Source organism: Podarcis erhardii (assembly GCF_964252035.2).
Source record: "Podarcis erhardii genome assembly, chromosome: 13".
Lineage (NCBI taxonomy): Eukaryota > Metazoa > Chordata > Lepidosauria > Squamata > Lacertidae > Podarcis > Podarcis erhardii.
The window spans coordinates 3,038,571-3,054,984 of record NC_138502.1 but is presented as its reverse complement, the minus strand read 5'-3'; the positions used below and the strand labels follow the sequence as shown (position 1 = coordinate 3,054,984).

Sequence of the window (16,414 nt, the reverse complement as noted above, 5' to 3'; positions counted from 1 at the left end):
TCACAATTTGCTGCCTCTCGCTCATTGTGTTTAGATAAGATAATTTATTACGGTCGGAGACCAGCTTATAAAACACACTTGGCGGTATAGTCACAGAAGTAAAACAGACGATTAAAACAATGTACAGCAATAAATTTAGAAACAATGTACAACAATAAACTATCCCAGGGAGTTGACTCAGAGTCACCCATGGAACCGAGTTTGGGGATTTTCATGCCGGACTATTTTGAGTTGGGCGATGGTCTGCGCCTAAAGATCTGTACACAGAATCTGGCGACCATCCAGGTCATCTTCTGATCTTTGCCTAACAGGAAAAGGTCAATTTTTTGCTTTTGCGGGAGGTCGGTGAGCCTCACCAGTGGGGATCCATGATCTTACTACGTGCCTCTTCATAAAAGGGACATCTAAAGAACAGGTGTTCTGGGCTTCCTATCTCTCCCAATGGACAGGTGCAAAGTCTCTGAGCATACAGGACTTTTCCAGAGGTAACTGTGTTTTTATTAAATTGGAATACCACCTTTCATCCGTAGAGCTCCGGGTGGTGAAAAGACAAAATAAAAAGGCAACGAACAAGCGAACAAAACAATAACCTGCCCCCCCGCACTCTAAACCATATTTAAAACGACATTCCCGCATTGCAGAATGACTCTCAGGGTCCCTTCTTAAAATTCTATGATTCTATGATAGAATTAATCCGCCAGAGGCCTGGTTGAAGAGGAATGTGTATCATGTATTCTGCAAAGCGTTCAGATAAAACAGCTGTTGGTGCTGAAATTTGGTGCCCTGCTGTCAACTTTCCAAGTTTCTAGACCTCAAGGGGGCAGGGCCTGAGGAGTCCTGAGGTTAGCCCATGAAGCGGACACGCCTGATTCAGACGATTCAGACTATGGCGTCCTAGGTGAACGTTTCCTCGATGCTGCTTGCTGGGATATTTGAAAGTCAAAGATGACGCAGGAATTGGTGTGATTGGTGTTTTCATTCTCAAACAGCAGCTGCAGAGATGCAGTTAATTCACACACACAACTGGGCAGAGGGGAAAAACATGGACATTTTGGACTGCAATTCCCATCATTTGCCCCCCGCCTCATGCACAATAATACCCAAATTCTCAACATTTATATATATATATTTAATAAAAGCGCAAGTTTTTAGCTTCTGTAAAACCCGAGAAATAAGGCAAAATCTGCAGGTACTATTTTCAGGGGTTTTTTCTGCTAAGAAAAGGGGCTGCTCTATCCTTTCAGTGTTTTATTCACTTCCCCCTCTCCTGGAAACAACAACAACAACAACAATTTATTATTTAGTTGTTTTTCTCTTTCACATCTTGTGGGAGGGCGTTCCACAGGGCGGATGCCACTACCGAGAAGGCCCTCTGCCTGGTTCCCTGTAACTTGGCTTCTCGCAGTGAAGGAACCGCCAGAAAGCCCTCAGCGCTGGACCTCAGTGTCCGGGCTGGACGATGGGGGTGGAGATGCTCCTTCAGGTCTACTGGGCCTTTGAGGCCGTTCGGGGCTTTCAAGGTCAGCACCAACACTTTGAATTGTGCTCGGAAACGTCCTGGGAGCCAATGTAGCTCCTTATGTGGTCTCGGCGGCCACTCCCAGTCCCCAATGTGGCTGCCGCATTCTGGATTTGTTGTAGTTTCCGGGTCACCTTCAAAGGGAGCCCCACATAGAGCACATTGCAGTAGTCCAGGCGGGAGATAACCAGAGCATGCACCACTCTGGGGGGAAAAATTCCTGCAGCTGCCATCCATTCGTGAAGACAGCCATCTAAAAAAATACCCAAAGGGCTGTCGCGAGGAAGATGGAGGAAGCTTGTTTTCTCCTGCTCTGGGATGCAGGATCCGAACCAACGGACTCAAATTGCAAGAAAGGCCAATCTCACTTAACATTAGGAAGGACTTTCAGACGGTAAGAGCTGTTTGACGGGAAGAGCCCGTCCGTCCGTCGGAGCGCCACAGCTCTGTGCCGCGGGCAGCTCTGGGCCGCGAGTTCGGGGGTGAAGAAGAAGAAGAAGAGGTTGGATTTGATATCCCACTTTATCACTACCCGAAGGAGTCTCAAAGCGGCTAACATTCTCCTTTCCCTTCCTCCCCCACAACAAACACTCTGTGAGGTGAGTGGGGCTGAGAGACTTCACAGAAGTGTGACTGGCCCAAGGTCCCCCAGCAGCTGCATGTGGAGGAGCGGGGAAGCAAACCCGGTTCCCCAGATTACGAGACTACCGCTCTTAACCACTACACCACGCTGGTTCTGTTAGTGGGGAACAGACTCCCCACAAGAGGGGAGGTTTTTAAGCAGAGGTTGGAGAGCCATCTGTCAGGGATACTTTCGCTGTGACCCCTGCATCAAAGGGGGTTTGATCTAGATGACCCTCAGGGTTCCCTTCAAACTACAATTTCTATGATTCTAGGATGCAGGTGGCACTGTGGGTTAAACCACAGAGCCTAGGACTTGCCGATCAGAAGGTCGGTGGTTCGAATCCCCGTGACGGGGTGAGCTCCCGTTGTTTGGTCCCAGCTCCTGCCCACCTAGCAGTTCGAAAGCACATCAAAGTGCAAGTAGATAAATAGGTACCGCTCCGGCGGGAAGGTAAACGGAGTTTCCGTGCGCTGCTCTGGTTCGCCACAAGCGGCTTAGTCCTGCTGGCCACATGACCCGGAAGCTGTACGCCGGCTCCCTCGGCCAATAAAGCGAGATGAGCGCCGCAACCCCAGAGTCGGCCACGACTGGACCTAATGGTCAGGGGTCCCTTTACCTTTACTTTATGACCCTGGAAGGTGGTGGCCTCTCCTTTTCTTGAGGATTTTAAACAGAGGTTAGATGACGATACGACACGATAATCTTTATTGTCATTGTCCCATACAGAACGACGAAATTGAAAAAATCTACGTCAGGCATTCAAAAACCAACAAGCCTGCTACCCGAGCCTGGGTAACCCCCTAAAAACTCTGATACCTCATAATTAAATGCAATATACTCCCACAGAGACTACCTCACACTGCGTTTAAAACCCAAATCACATTTGGATAAAGACTGTTTCTCAGGCGGCTAGTCCTAGTCTTTATAACGCTACGACCATCTGCCAGGGACTCTTAAGCCACTGTGTCTAATGTGTACATCAAATAATATTAAAGTATTTAAAGTGGGTTGTTTTTTTAAAAAAAACACCTTTCTTTTTCACCAAAGAGCTTCCAAGAATTACACAAGATCAATAAATGCAAGATATTCCCTGCCTGCAGGCTCCTTTGTTTTGGTTATTAAATCGCTAATAAACCTGTCACCATTACAGGGGCCCTGCTATCAACAAACAATTTTGACATTATCTATTACGCTCCCTCTGTTGGCATTTAACGATGAATTTAACTAACTCGCCCTGCCAGGGAGGAGAAAACTGTTTTGATTTATCCTTTTACATGCAGTCGAAGTTAATTTAGAGTTAGGAATGAACTCGTGATTTCGATTTAGCCGCTTTCGAACCAGACGGTGGCTTGTAATTTTGATCTGAGCAGGCTATGGTTTGTTAAAGCCCCGAGGGATAGTTTTCTCGTTGCAAAATAGACAGCCTTTGCCAACCTGGTGCCTGCTGGATGTTTTGGACTACAATTCCCACCATCCCCAGCCAGCACATCCGTCATAGATGATGGGAGTTATAGTCTGGCAAGCACCAGGCTGACAAAGGCTGCTCTAAGTCAGTGCTCTTCATTCTTGAGTCCCTAGACCTCATTGCACTACAACTCCCATCATCTGTGACAATTATTATTATAATATTTATATTTAAATCCTGCTTTTTCTCCTGACTCAAGGTGGCTTACAGCTAAAACAGAAACAGAGGGGGAGGGAAGCGATAATTAAAAATCAATTATTAAACATTAATATCATAGAATTGTAGAGTTTGAAGGAACCCATAGAAAAGCAGCAAACTGTGCCATCTACTGAAACACAGAGATCATTAAAATAAAAACAGTGCCTGCCCTTTCCTTAAAAGCAATTGTCTTAGCTAACTCAGAATGTCGGGAGTTGTAGTCCATAATTTCTGGAGGGCAATGATTTCTCAAAGCCGGTGTTTTTCAACCTGGGGTTTCCGGATGTTGTCAGACTACAACTCCCATCATCCACGACAATTGGCTAAGCTGACTCTGGACGATGGGAGTTGTAGTCCAACATATCTGGTGGGCTGCTCTAAGCCGATGCTGATTACAGATGTCGCTCCCTTGTTGCCGGGCAACTTACAGGCCCGTACGTATCAATCACCCACCCAAAATCCTCGGGCAAAGATGACAGGAAGAGTTAGAGGTCAGATGAAACAGAGAGTCTATGAGGAATGGAGAATATATAAAGAATACTTTAAAAACTATGGTGTAAACAGAAATCTCCTGGCAGAATTAGACTGATCCTTGAAATTCATATAAGGCAACTGAGGTATAATAAAAAGAAACAGGTAACTGTGTGGTATAATGTATATAACAGATAAAATACAATGAAAATACTTGGAAGACTTTTTAAATGTTTGCAGCACTTTTTATTTCTAATTGTGTGAATAATCACTGCATTAACAAAATACTTAATGTTGAGGAATTCCATAATCACCTATGTTTTTTCACTCCTTTTCTCCTTGATTTTTATACACTTGTCCTTATCTTGTGTTTTCCGTTTCTTTCTTTCTTATGTTATAAGCTTGTAATGCCAAATCCTGTATGGATATATTCATTTTAACTCAATAAAGATTGACTAAAAAACCCCCACAAAATCCTTGGGCTCCCAAGTCTCAAAGGAAAATGCTTCCAAGCAGGTCCGAGTCCTGGATTTGGAAGCAGCCCAAGTCCGTCCACCCAAATCGCTCAGATCCCAGCACACAGACGTAGGCAACCTCGTCGATTGTGGCGTCTGGAAAAACAAAGTTGCACAAATGAAGAAGCCTATTGAGTGAGGAGTGAAGATGATTTAAGGACACCGGCGGAGGAGACTTTGTCCTGGCCGAGACGGTGCCTCTGGGGTGAAGCCCAGATTCTCCGCCAGTTTCTCGAAAGCCCCAGATTTCTTGGACGTATGAAGACAGAAAAAGTCCAGTCCAGAATTTCACCCCCTGCGGCTGTGCTGGCCGGGACAACGCCTCCTGGTGGAAGGGTGAGTAAAGGTAAAGGTAAAGGGACCCCAACCATTAGGTCCAGTCGCGGACGACTCTGGGGTTGCGGCGCTCATCTCGCTTTACTGGCCGAGGGAGCCGGCGTACAGCTTCCGGGTCATGTGGCCAGCATGACTAAGCTGCTTCTGGCGAACCAGAGCAGCGCACGGAAACGCCGTTTACCTTCCCGCCGGAGCGGTACCTATTTATCTACTTGCACTTTGACGTGCTTTCGAACTGCTAGGTGGGCAGGAGCAGGGACTGAGCAACGGGAGCTCACCCGTCGCGGGGATTCAAACTGCCGACCTTCTGATCAGCAAGTCCTAGGAGCAGGGGAAGAGGTACAGCTGGAGCCTTGGAGAGATCAGCTGCGTGGTTAATTTTATCAGGCGTATAGTTTGATTTCTGTGCTTTTTCGGTGGTGGGGAGTGTGCATTTGTGGTTCTTTTCTGCAAGGGTACTACAGCAACAGAAGTGCAATATCAACAGATCTGTGTTGGACACGGCATTCTACTTTATTAGCTGTTCTACAATGAGAGGCAGTATCGTGCAGTAGTTAGAGCATCAGACAGGGGTCGGCAAGGTTTACCTCGCCTGGGCCGGTTCACTCCAGTGGAGATCCCTCTGTGGGCTGGATCACAGCCGCGATTTCCAACGTCTGCGTCTGCACAGGCACAATTTCCGGCGCTGCGGAAGTGAGTCCCTGTGCTGCGCTGCACCACTTTAGCGCAGCGCGCGGGGACTCATTGACCAGGCGGCTTGGTTCAGGGCCGGTTAAACGACTCCCGTGGGCCGCTTGTGGCCCATGGGCTTTAGGTTGCCTACCCCTGGACTAGGGCCTGAGAGACCTGGGTTCGAATCCCCACTATGCCCATGAAACTGACTGAGTGACATTTCAGGTCACTCATGCTGCTTCTCTGCCTAATCAAACTCACAGGGATTAAGTGAGGAGGGGAGAGTCAGGCATTTGAGCCCCTCCTTGGAGTAAGAAAAAAAGGTGGAATATAAATGCAAAGAATAATTGCAATAAATTAAAATGATTTCCCCTAGAGAAAAGGTGAGTAAGAAGTGATGGAAGGTTATAAAACAATACATGGCATTATGAAAGTGGATAGAAGGGGAGGGGGGAATTATCCCTCTCTCCTAATGCTGGAACTCATGGATGTCCCATGAAGCTCCCTGTTGGCAGATTCAGGAAAGGCAAAATAAAGCCCTTCTTCACACAGTGCTTAGTTAATCTGTGGAACTCCCTGCCACCGCTCTAGAAGGCTTTAAAAGAGGATTGGACAAATTCATGTAGGAGAATCATAGGAAAGGGAAAGGGAAAGGGAAAGGGACCGCTGACCATCAGGTCTAGTCGTGGCTGACTCTGGGGTTGCGGCGCTCATCTCGCTTTATTAGCCGAGGGAGCCGGCGTACAGCTTCTGGGTCATGTGGCCAGCAGGACTAAGCCACTTCTGGCGAACCACAGCAGCGCACGGAAACGCCGTTTACCTTCCCACCCGAGCGGTACCTATTTATCTACTTGCACTTTGACGTGCTTTCAAACTGCTAGGTGGACAGGAGCAGGGACCGAGCAATGGGAGCTCACCCCGTCGCAGGGCTTCGAACCACTGACCATCTAATTGGCAAGTCCTAGGCTCTGTGGTTTAGCCAACAGCGCCACCCACGTCCCACAGGGGAATCGTAGAACTGTAGAATTAGAAGAGGGCCCATCCAGTCCAACCACCTGCAATACAGGAATATGAAGTCTGGATCGAACCCGCAACCTCGGCATCATCAGCCCCATGCTCTAATCAACTGAGCTATCCAGGGGGCCATTTGATGGCTACTACCCAGAATGGCTACGCTCTGCCTTCATGGTTGGAGGAAGCCAAGCTTTTGAATCCCAGTTGCTGGAAGTTGCAGGAGGCAAGAGAATCAGTGGCGTAGCATGGGTTGTCAGCACCCGGGGCAAGGCAAGTAATTTGCGCCCCCTAACCCGTGGATTTGTGCCCCCTAACCTGTGGATTTGCGCCCCCTAACCCTAACCCCCAGATGTTGCACCCGGTGCGGCCGGCCCCCCCTGCACCCCCCACACTACGCCACTGAAGAGAATTGCTCTTGTGTTCGAATCCTGATGGTGGGCTTCCCACAAAAAGCATCTGGGTGGACAGTATGCCGGATCCAGCGGCCAAGTTCTGCTATTCTTAGACAGAGCTGGATTTAGGTTGGATGAGGCCCTAAGCTACTGAAGGTAATGGGACCCTTCATAGGTCAACAACAAATTGTTGCTTTTTTGTGTTGAATTGTGAATTGTGCACGGGTGGCGCTGTGGTCTAAACCACAGAGCCTAGGGCTTGCCTATCAGAAAGCCGGCGGTTTGAATCCCTGCGATCGGGTGAGCTCCCATTGCTTGGTCCCTGCTCCTGCCAACCTACCAGTTCAAAAGCACATCAAAGTGTAAGTAGATCAATAGGTACCTCTCCGGCGGGAAGGTAAACGGCGTTTCCGTGCGCTGCTCTGGTTCGCCAGAAGCGGCTTAGTCCTGCTGGCCACATGACCTGGAAGCTGTAAGCCGGCTCCCTTGGCCAGTAAAGCGAGATGAGCGCCGCAACCCCAGAGTCGTCCGCGACTGGACCCAACGGTCAGGGGTCCCTTTACCTTTACCTATATGCTATATGCTATATGGTAATTTATGGACCTAATAGGCATCTAAAGCCATTTGCACATAACAAAATGGGAGCCTACACAACACAAAACACTCTTGCTGTATGTAGGTTTTATTTTATTTGTTTTTAATCTTATATTTTGGAAATGTACATCCAGTTTTTCCCCCCTTTAATTTTTTTGGGGCCCGCCAAGAGACTGGGGCCATAAGCTAGAGCTTGTTTACCTTACACATAAATCCGGCACTGTTCTTATGCACAGTAACTCGCCACCAATTTAATTCTCTCTCTCTTTCCATTCTCTCATTTCTTTTCAAAGACCCCTCACCTGTGCAAAGGAAGAGGACTCCATGGCCCCTCGCACGCATCCTGACAGCAGCTGGGGATGGATGGTAGTCCTGGCAGGTTTTGTGCAAACGGCCCTGGTCTTTGGGGTGATCCGCTCCTTCGGGGTCTTCTTCGTCGAGTTTGTGGCTCACTTCAAGGAATCCACCAGCACCGTCTCCTGGGCCCTGTCTCTTGGCGTCGCCATCCTGCAATTTGCGAGTAAGGGGCGTTCCAGGTTTCGGGGGTCTTCTCCAGTGTGGAGTTTTGAGTGCCGGCTCTGGGACGGCCGAATCCTCTCCGCTCTTATAACCCCAGTCCCAGAGTCAGGGAGGAATCAGAAAGCAGCTGGGTTCTATCCAACGTTGCTTTCGATGCACAGCCAGCGTCATCAAAGTTAAACAGTAATTTGGATACATCTGCCTATGCCGTGTGGCGAGGAAATGGCTCTTTATGTACCAGGGATGGGGAACCTGTTAAAGGTGTTTATGGGCTCCGGCGCCCATTGGGAAGGGGTCGTGGCTCAGTGCCAGAGCACCAGAGTGCCCGTAAAAAAATTTTGAGGGATCTCAGCAGACCACAATCTGAACATGAGTCCGCAGCGTGATGCAGAAGCAAAAAAAGCTAGCGCTATTCTAGGCTATAGTTACCAGATTTGTTTCAATGAATCCATGGACACTTATTTTCTTTTTTCTTTTGAAGCTGAGTAGCAACAGGGATTCAGTAGTGGGGATGGTGAGGCAAAAAGCCCTGGGCCCAAGCACACATGCATATTGTATAAAGGTGCAAAGCCCTTCTTTCGCACCCTGTGAAACATAAATGCGCAGAGTTTTAAAAAAACTGGGCAACAGCCTGCCACCCGCCCGTGACTCCCAATCCTCCCCCAATCTCCTGCCCCCTTTCCCCTTTGTTTTGACAGATCGGGGGAGGCTCAGGATTTGGGGCCGGGCGGGCGCTGCCCAGGAGGGGTGCAAGGCACGTGGTTTCTCTGCCAGGCAAGATGCAAAGCCCTTCTTTGGCACCCTGTGAAACATAAACGCACAGAGTTTTTTAAAAATTGGGCAATGGCCGGCCATCCTCAACTCCCTAGGTAAGCGTAAAGGGACCCCTGACCATTAGGTCCAGTCGCAAACGACTCTGGGGTTGCGGTGCGGGCAGAGGGAGCCGGCGTACAGCTTCCGGGTCATGTGGCCAGCATGACTAAGCCGCTTCTGGCAAACCAGAACAGCGCACGGAAACACCGTTTACCTTCCCGCTGGAGGGGTACCTATTTATCTACTTGCACTTTGACGTGCTTTCGAACTGCTAGGTGGGCAGGAGCAGGGACCGAGCAACGGGAGCTCACCCTGTCGTGGGGATTCGAACCGCCGACCTTCTGATTGGCAAGCCCTAGGCTCAGTGGTTTAACCCACAGCGCCATATATTAATCACGTGGGATTGCAAAACCTGCCACAGAGGTAGCTGAACGTTTGCATTGATCCAGCAGCTCAGCTCCTTTGCATTGATCGAGCAAGCTCAACGCCTGCCAACTGTAAGAGAACGTTGCCACATAATTATGCATGTGCTGCCCCCTACAGGCCCGGTGGGGAGCGCCCTCAGCGCCCGGTACAGGGCACGCCCAGTGGTGATGGCCGGAGGCCTCCTCGCTAGCCTAGGTTTGCTGCTGGCTTCGTTCTCCGTCAAGATATCTCACCTTTACCTGAGCATCGGCCTCATCTCAGGTGCGCCTTCTTCTAAGCCGGGTGGGGGGTGGGGGGCGGGACCCTTTGCAGTTTGAGGGCTGCATTCTCAAATGGGCAGCCTTTCGAGGGCCACATGGACAGGGCCAGGGTGAAAGGTGGTTAGGAGAATGGATGCAAATGCTCACCTTTGTACAGTAGTATACCTAGGCCCAGTAGACCTGAAGGAGCGTCTCCACCCCCATCGTTCTGCCCGGACACTGAGGTCCAGTGCCAATGGCCTTTTGGCGGTTCCCTCCCTGCGAGAAGTGAGGTTGCAGGGAACCAGGCAGAGGGCCTTCTCGGTGGTGGCTCCCGCCCTGTGGAACGCTCTCCCGTCAGATGTCAAGGAAACAAACAACTATCTGACTTTTAGAAGACATCTGAAGGCAGCCCTGTTTAGGGCAGTTTTTAATGTTTGATGTTTTATCGTGTTTTTAATATTCTGTTGGGAACCGCCCAGAGTGGCTGGGGAAACCCAGCCAGATGGACAGGGTATTAATAATGATGATGATGATGATGTTTATTGAGACAGAAGGATGCCCACAAGCGTAGGTTAGTTTGGATACACATTCACATTGGTGAGCTAGGCCTATGGGACAATGGTCCCTCATCCGTTCCCTAAGCAAGAGGAGAGGAAGAACTGAAGTGTGGGAATGTTCAGGGGTGCAGGAGCAGATATATTGTTTGGTTATATCCTTTTCCAACTTGTGTTAACAAGTTCCACAATTTAGCAGAGTAACATCCCCCTTTTTAAACTCGCAGCGGATGCGTTTGCTCAGGCTCGCTAAAGCCTCTAGAATAACTGTTCTGGTATTTTCCCCTTATTCCCACATAAAAGATAAGATATGACACAGTCTTCTACAAAAGTATAAAAAAAGGCTTACTCACACATCATTCTGTTCACAATAGGATCCCAGAAGGCAGACTTAGCTTAGAAAAGTAACATATACCTAGAAACTATCTCATATGAAGACAGTCCCTTTGTCCTCTCTTGAGGGCATCTTTGGCTAAGCAGATGTTGCTTCTTCGATGCATGTAGTCAAAGAGAGAGAGATGGCTGCCCTGCCCTGTGCTTTTGTCCTTACCTGCACAGGTGAGGCCACGCCCCCTTCTAGTCACATGCAGAGGAAGTCTTTTTTTTAAATAATATTTATTAGATTTTTAACAAAAAAGAGTTACAAAATAATAAACACACAAGAAAAAGAAAAAGTACAAAGATACAAAAACCAAAAATTTAACATAAAAAGAAAAAACAAAAAAACAAAAAATCCCTCTTTTATAATATCTTACATTCATTTACTTATTTTCATGACTTCCTCGCACCTCCCTTTTTTGTATTCCATTAAAAAAATTATTCAGCAAATTCATAACCTCATATTTTACCCTTAATTATTTATCTTCACATATTCTAACTTCAAATTTTCATCTGATATCCATCCCTTCTTGCATATTCTTATTTTACCTTATTACTAGAACCACTTCATTTTATTCCAACGTCTTTAACATTCAATAATTTTACAGTATTTCTGTAAATAGATTTTAAATTTCTTCCAATCTTCTTCCACCGACTCTTCTCCCTGGTCTCGGATTCTGCCAGTCATTTCAGCCAATTCCATATAGTCCATTCACATGCAGAGGAAGTCTGTCCCAGCCAAACATTCCTCCCATGTGTAAACTCTAGGAATGTTGTACTTGACTGCTCTTGTGTTTCACATCCCACATGAAAAATTGGAAAGGGACAGTCCACCCCCCCACCCCACCCCAAAAGCCTTCTCATGGTATGAGGGAAAGGGGGCTATAGGGTCAGCAATGGGGAACCTATCCCAGTCCCTGATGCTGGATCTGCCAGCTGTCCAAGAAAAAAGCACACCAAGAACTCTGGCCAATATAAGTTTCTGTAGTGGGAGTGGTCCCTACTGGCAAATCAATAGTCAATTGTAACAAAAACCAATCCATTCAAAAGTATGTATTCTGACAAGGATTACAGACTCAAATAGAGATTACAAACTCAAACTCATAAGGATATGTATAGCCAATTATGGATCAGAAACCAGTAAATTCATGATCTTACCGGTTTCTGATTCATAATTGGATATAATCTTGTAATCTCTGTTTGAGTTTGTACAGTGTTGCCCCGCAAGACGAACGTCTCACAAGACGGAAAACCCGCTAGACGAAAGGGTTTTCCGTTTTGGAGGCGCTTCGCAAAACGAATTTCCCTATGGGCTTGCTTCGCAAGACAAAATGTCTTGCGAGTTCCTGCGGGTTTCCCCCCCTTCCCCCCCCCTTTTCCTAAGCCGCTAAACCGCTTATCAGCTGATCCGCTAAAAGCCGCTAAACCGCTAATAGCGCTAATCCGTTAAGCTGTCAGTGGGCTTGCTTCGCAAGACGAAAAAACCGCTAGATGAAGAGCCTCACAGAACGGATTAATTTCATCTTGCGAGGCACCACTGTAATCTCCCACTACCGAAATTCATATTGGCCTGATTTCTTGGTGTGCTTTTTTCTTGGTATATTTAATAACAAGAACTCCAACTTATTTAACGTTAGCTGTCACGAGTCCAACAACGACCCCTGGAGACTGGTTGTGGGTTCCCCATCCCTGTCCCTGTCTAACTCAGCCACTTATCTGGATCCATGAGGACTACAAACTTGCTTTATTTCCAGGGGGGTTTGGCTGTAGCTCAGAGACAGAGCAGAATGCACCTGTTCAATCCCCGCCAATGTCTGGCAGCCCGGAGAGCAGTTAGTTGCTGCCAGTCCCCGTGCCGAGCCGGGGTCAGACTAGATGACCTGCAGGGGTCCCCTTTCCAAGCCTGTGATTCTGCGATCCACCGCCTGATCTCACCGCCTGCTTTTCTCTCCCCCTTCAACCACAGGGTTTGGCTGGGCCTTGGTGTTCACCCCTTCCACGGCCGCCGTCTCCGATTATTTCCAGGAGCGCCAGGCTCTGGCCATGGGCCTAGCTGTCTCGGGCGCCGGCGTCTCCTCGCTGGTCTTCTCCCCGCTCTTCCAGCTCCTGGCGGACTCGTACGGCTGGCGAGGGGCGCTGCTGGTGGTCTCGGCGATGTCCCTCAACCTGGTGGTGTCCGCCGCGCTTCTGAGGCCCTTGACCGGTGTGGGAGACGGACAGCTGGACGTCCAGGCCCAAGATTCAAAATGGCGGCAGACATTGGCTTCCCTCTTCGCCCTGGAGCTACTCCGCCACGGAGGCTTCCTGCGCTACGTCTTGGCCTTCGTCCTGGTCGACGCCGGCTACTTCGTCCCCTATGCCCACCTGGTGGCCCATGCCAGGGAAGAGGGCTGCGATGAATACCAAGCCGCCTTTATCATGGCCGCCGCCGCTGTGGCGGACATGTTTGGCCGGATTTGGGCCGGCTGGCTGGCAGATACCGCCGTCTGCTGCCGCCTCGTCCACCACCTGACCCTCTGGACTGTCCTCACAGGGGTCTCACTCGCTCTGGTGCCCCTAGGGCACAGCTTCGTCGTCCTGGTGTCCCTCGGCCTCTGCTACGGGTTCTTCGCCGGTGCCCTCGTCCCACTCCAGTTCGCTAGCCTGGTGGAAATCGTGGGTGCCGACTCGGTGCTGGGCGGTATCGGCCTCATGCACATGTTGGAGAGTGTGGGGGCTCTGGTGGGGACCCCTCTGTCAGGTAAAGGGCCCCGGTTTATTCCCCTTGTTCCCAGGCTTCCGAGGGCTCTTTTGTGGAGGGTTCTGGTCGCCTCGCCGCAAAAAGGGTACTGAAAAGAGCTGGGAAAGGTTCAGAGAAGGGCAATCAAAACAATTCAGAGGATGGAGGGGGTCACCTGTTTTTTTCTAAACCACAGAGCCTTGGGCTTGCCAATCGGAAGGGTGGGGGTTCAACTCCCTGCGACAGGGTGAGCTCCCGTTGCTCGGTCCCTGCTCCTGCCAACCTAGCACATCAAAGTGCAAGTAGATAAATAGGTACCGCTCCAGAGGGAAAGTAAACGGTGTTTCCGTGCGCTGCTCTGGTTCACCAGAAGCGGCTTAGTCATACCGGCCACATGACCTGGAAAAACTGTCTGGGGACAAACGCGGCTCCCTCGGCCAATAAAGTGAGATGAGCGCCGCAACCCCAGAGTCATTCGCGACTGGACTTAACTGTCATGGGTCCCGTTACCTTTACCTATTATTTAGTCAAAACAAAATAAAAAAATTCCTTCCAGTAGCACCTTAAAGACCAACTGAGTTAGTTCTAGGTATGAGCTTTCGTGTGCATGCACACTTCTTCAGATACACTGAAACAGAAGTCACCGGACCTTTCTATATAGTGAGAAGGTGGGGAGGGGTATTACTCAGAAGGGTGGTGGGAATGGGTGATTGGCAGATAGCTGAGTAATACCCCTCCCCACCTTCTCACTATATAGAAAGGTCCGGTGACTTCTGTTTCAGTGTATCTGCAGAAGTGTGCATGCACACGAAAGCTCATACCAAGAACTAACTCAGTTGGTCTTTAAGGTGCTACTGGAAGGAATTTTTTTATTTTGTTTTGACCATGGCAGACCAACACGGCTACCTATCTGTAACTGGAACTATTATTTAGTCATCACTTTTATTTTTATCTTATATACTGCAGTATTTTTATATGAACCACTCTGAGACCTCCGGGTATAGGGCGGTATATAAATTCAATTAAATAACAACAACAACAACTCCCTCCCACGGTGACTGCCACCAATCTAGGTGACTTTAAAAGAGGTCAGATTTGTGGTGGAGAGGGCTATTGGTGGCTCCTAGTGTTGTAATTAAAATCTGCCCTTTTTCCCTTATGGGGTTTCCAAGAGCCCATATAGAGTCCTTACATAGGTTGCCTATTGGTAGGAGAAAATAACAGAGACCACCCAGAGAATATTGAGAAGCAAAGCAGCTAGTAAGCCTGATCTTTATTGATCTGTTGCAACAGGGTGCTCCCCTCACATGCAGGAAAGGAGGAGGACCCCGAACAAAGGTGTGCCCGCCCTTATATAGACATTTTAAATTCCCTACCCTGGAGCTCTAGACCACCCCTCCATACATCATACAGACATCACAGAAAGGGTGTAACCCAAGACCACCACCCCCAGATACATCATACCTACATCACAGAAAAGGCGGTCTACAGCAGAAATCTGAGTGCTTTGTTTATCTCGTCTGATAGGTTACCTGTTTAATGGGCACTTGATCGGATACCCTGGGGAGCCTGGCCAGTCTTTTGTAATGATAAATACTGAGTTCCTGAGCCAGGTCACAGCCTCACACCTTATTCATATTTTTATATGTGCCCTTAAGACAGGATTTGTGAAGGAAAAGACAATGGGGAGGCTTTTCCGTTGTCCTTTGACCTTGCAGAGAAAACATTTGGTCCGTTTGGGAATCAAAAATGGTTCCATAGAATCCTAGAATCCTAGAGTTGGAAGAGACCCCAAGGGCCATCGAGTCCAACCCCCTGCCAAGCAGGAAACACCATCAGAGCACTCCTGACATATGGTTGTCAAGCCTCTGCTTAAAGACCTCCAAAGAAGGAGACTCCACCACACTCCTGGGCAGCAAATTCCACTGTCAAACAGCTCTTACTGTCAGGAAGTTCTTCCTAATGTTTAGGTGGAATCTTCTTTCTTCTAGTTTGGATCCATTGCTCCGTGTCCGCTTCTCCATGTCGGTCTTCCTGTGCTGATCTATGTACATGCTTGATTGGTACACTTATGAACATTTAACATATGTCTAAGACCTCATAATTCCCATCACACTAGCCAGGGTGGCTAATCTCCACAGTGTGAGGCAGCAATGCTTCCGAATGCCATGTGCCACTAACCCCAGGAGCGGAGAGTGGCTCTTGTGTTCGAATTCTGCTTGCTGGCTTTCCCACTGTGAGAACAGTTACATGGGCTGTTGGCTTGACCCAGCTGCAGCAGGACTCTTCCTACGATCTTTTACCGGAGGGCGATGCCAATAAGCTCAAAAGCTAAGACCACCTTTTACGTTCCAGGCTGCCTGAGAGACATCACGGGGAATTATACCGCCTCCTTCCTCACGGCTGGAGCGTTCCTCCTGGCGGGCAGCGCAACCCTTCTCACCTTGCCGGACTACTTCTCCTGCTCCCGGCCATCGGGGACCAAGGCAGAGACCCCCACGGGACCCCCAGACCACCAGGCCTTCGAATTAAGGGGTCTGCCCCAACAAGACAGAGTGTGAGGCGCAGACAGGTTAGCCGATCACGCTAGCAAAGACCTCGTGGCACTCCCTGGGCGAGGAGAAAGACCCTCTCCCCTCAGAGAGCATTTTCCAGCACCTCAAGACAAGCAAAGCCTCCATTTTGGGTGCCAAACCGTCGCTTTGGTCTGGGGGAAGACAGGATGTGAGAAATGTGCTCAAAATCTGGCACAGCTTTCCGTCCTTTGTGGATAAGTGGTTACAAAGATGCCCACAGGTTTAGGCCGTAAATGGAAACGTGGGGTGAAATATACTCAGAGTCGCAAAGTGATTTCATGCTCTTTATTCAGCTCATAGTGGTGAGGAGGAATGAATGAATGTCCCCTCAAAGTATCTGCTTTATATACATTATTTACACAATGGGCTGCACATGATTGGCTAAT

At 48.9% G+C, this 16,414-nt stretch overlaps 2 protein-coding genes across 2 annotated transcripts in view; both read left to right on the top strand.

Moving 5' to 3' along the window:
* The window catches only part of LOC309328511 (uncharacterized protein), a gene marked incomplete at its 3' end in the record, with an annotated part of 32,511 nt that extends 16,498 nt beyond the window's left edge, over positions 1 to 16,013 (top strand). The window contains exons 7-11 of the mRNA XM_081838511.1: positions 4,769 to 4,928; positions 8,095 to 8,321; positions 9,677 to 9,820; positions 12,700 to 13,473; positions 15,808 to 16,013. Coding sequence (XP_081694637.1) covers positions 4,769 to 4,928; positions 8,095 to 8,321; positions 9,677 to 9,820; positions 12,700 to 13,473; positions 15,808 to 16,013 — 1,511 coding nt within the window. The remainder of the gene's footprint in view (positions 1 to 4,768; positions 4,929 to 8,094; positions 8,322 to 9,676; positions 9,821 to 12,699; positions 13,474 to 15,807) is intronic.
* Positions 1 to 16,414, top strand: part of LOC309326761 (monocarboxylate transporter 13-like) — an 85,529-nt gene that overhangs the window by 49,437 nt on the left and 19,678 nt on the right. The window lies entirely within an intron of this gene.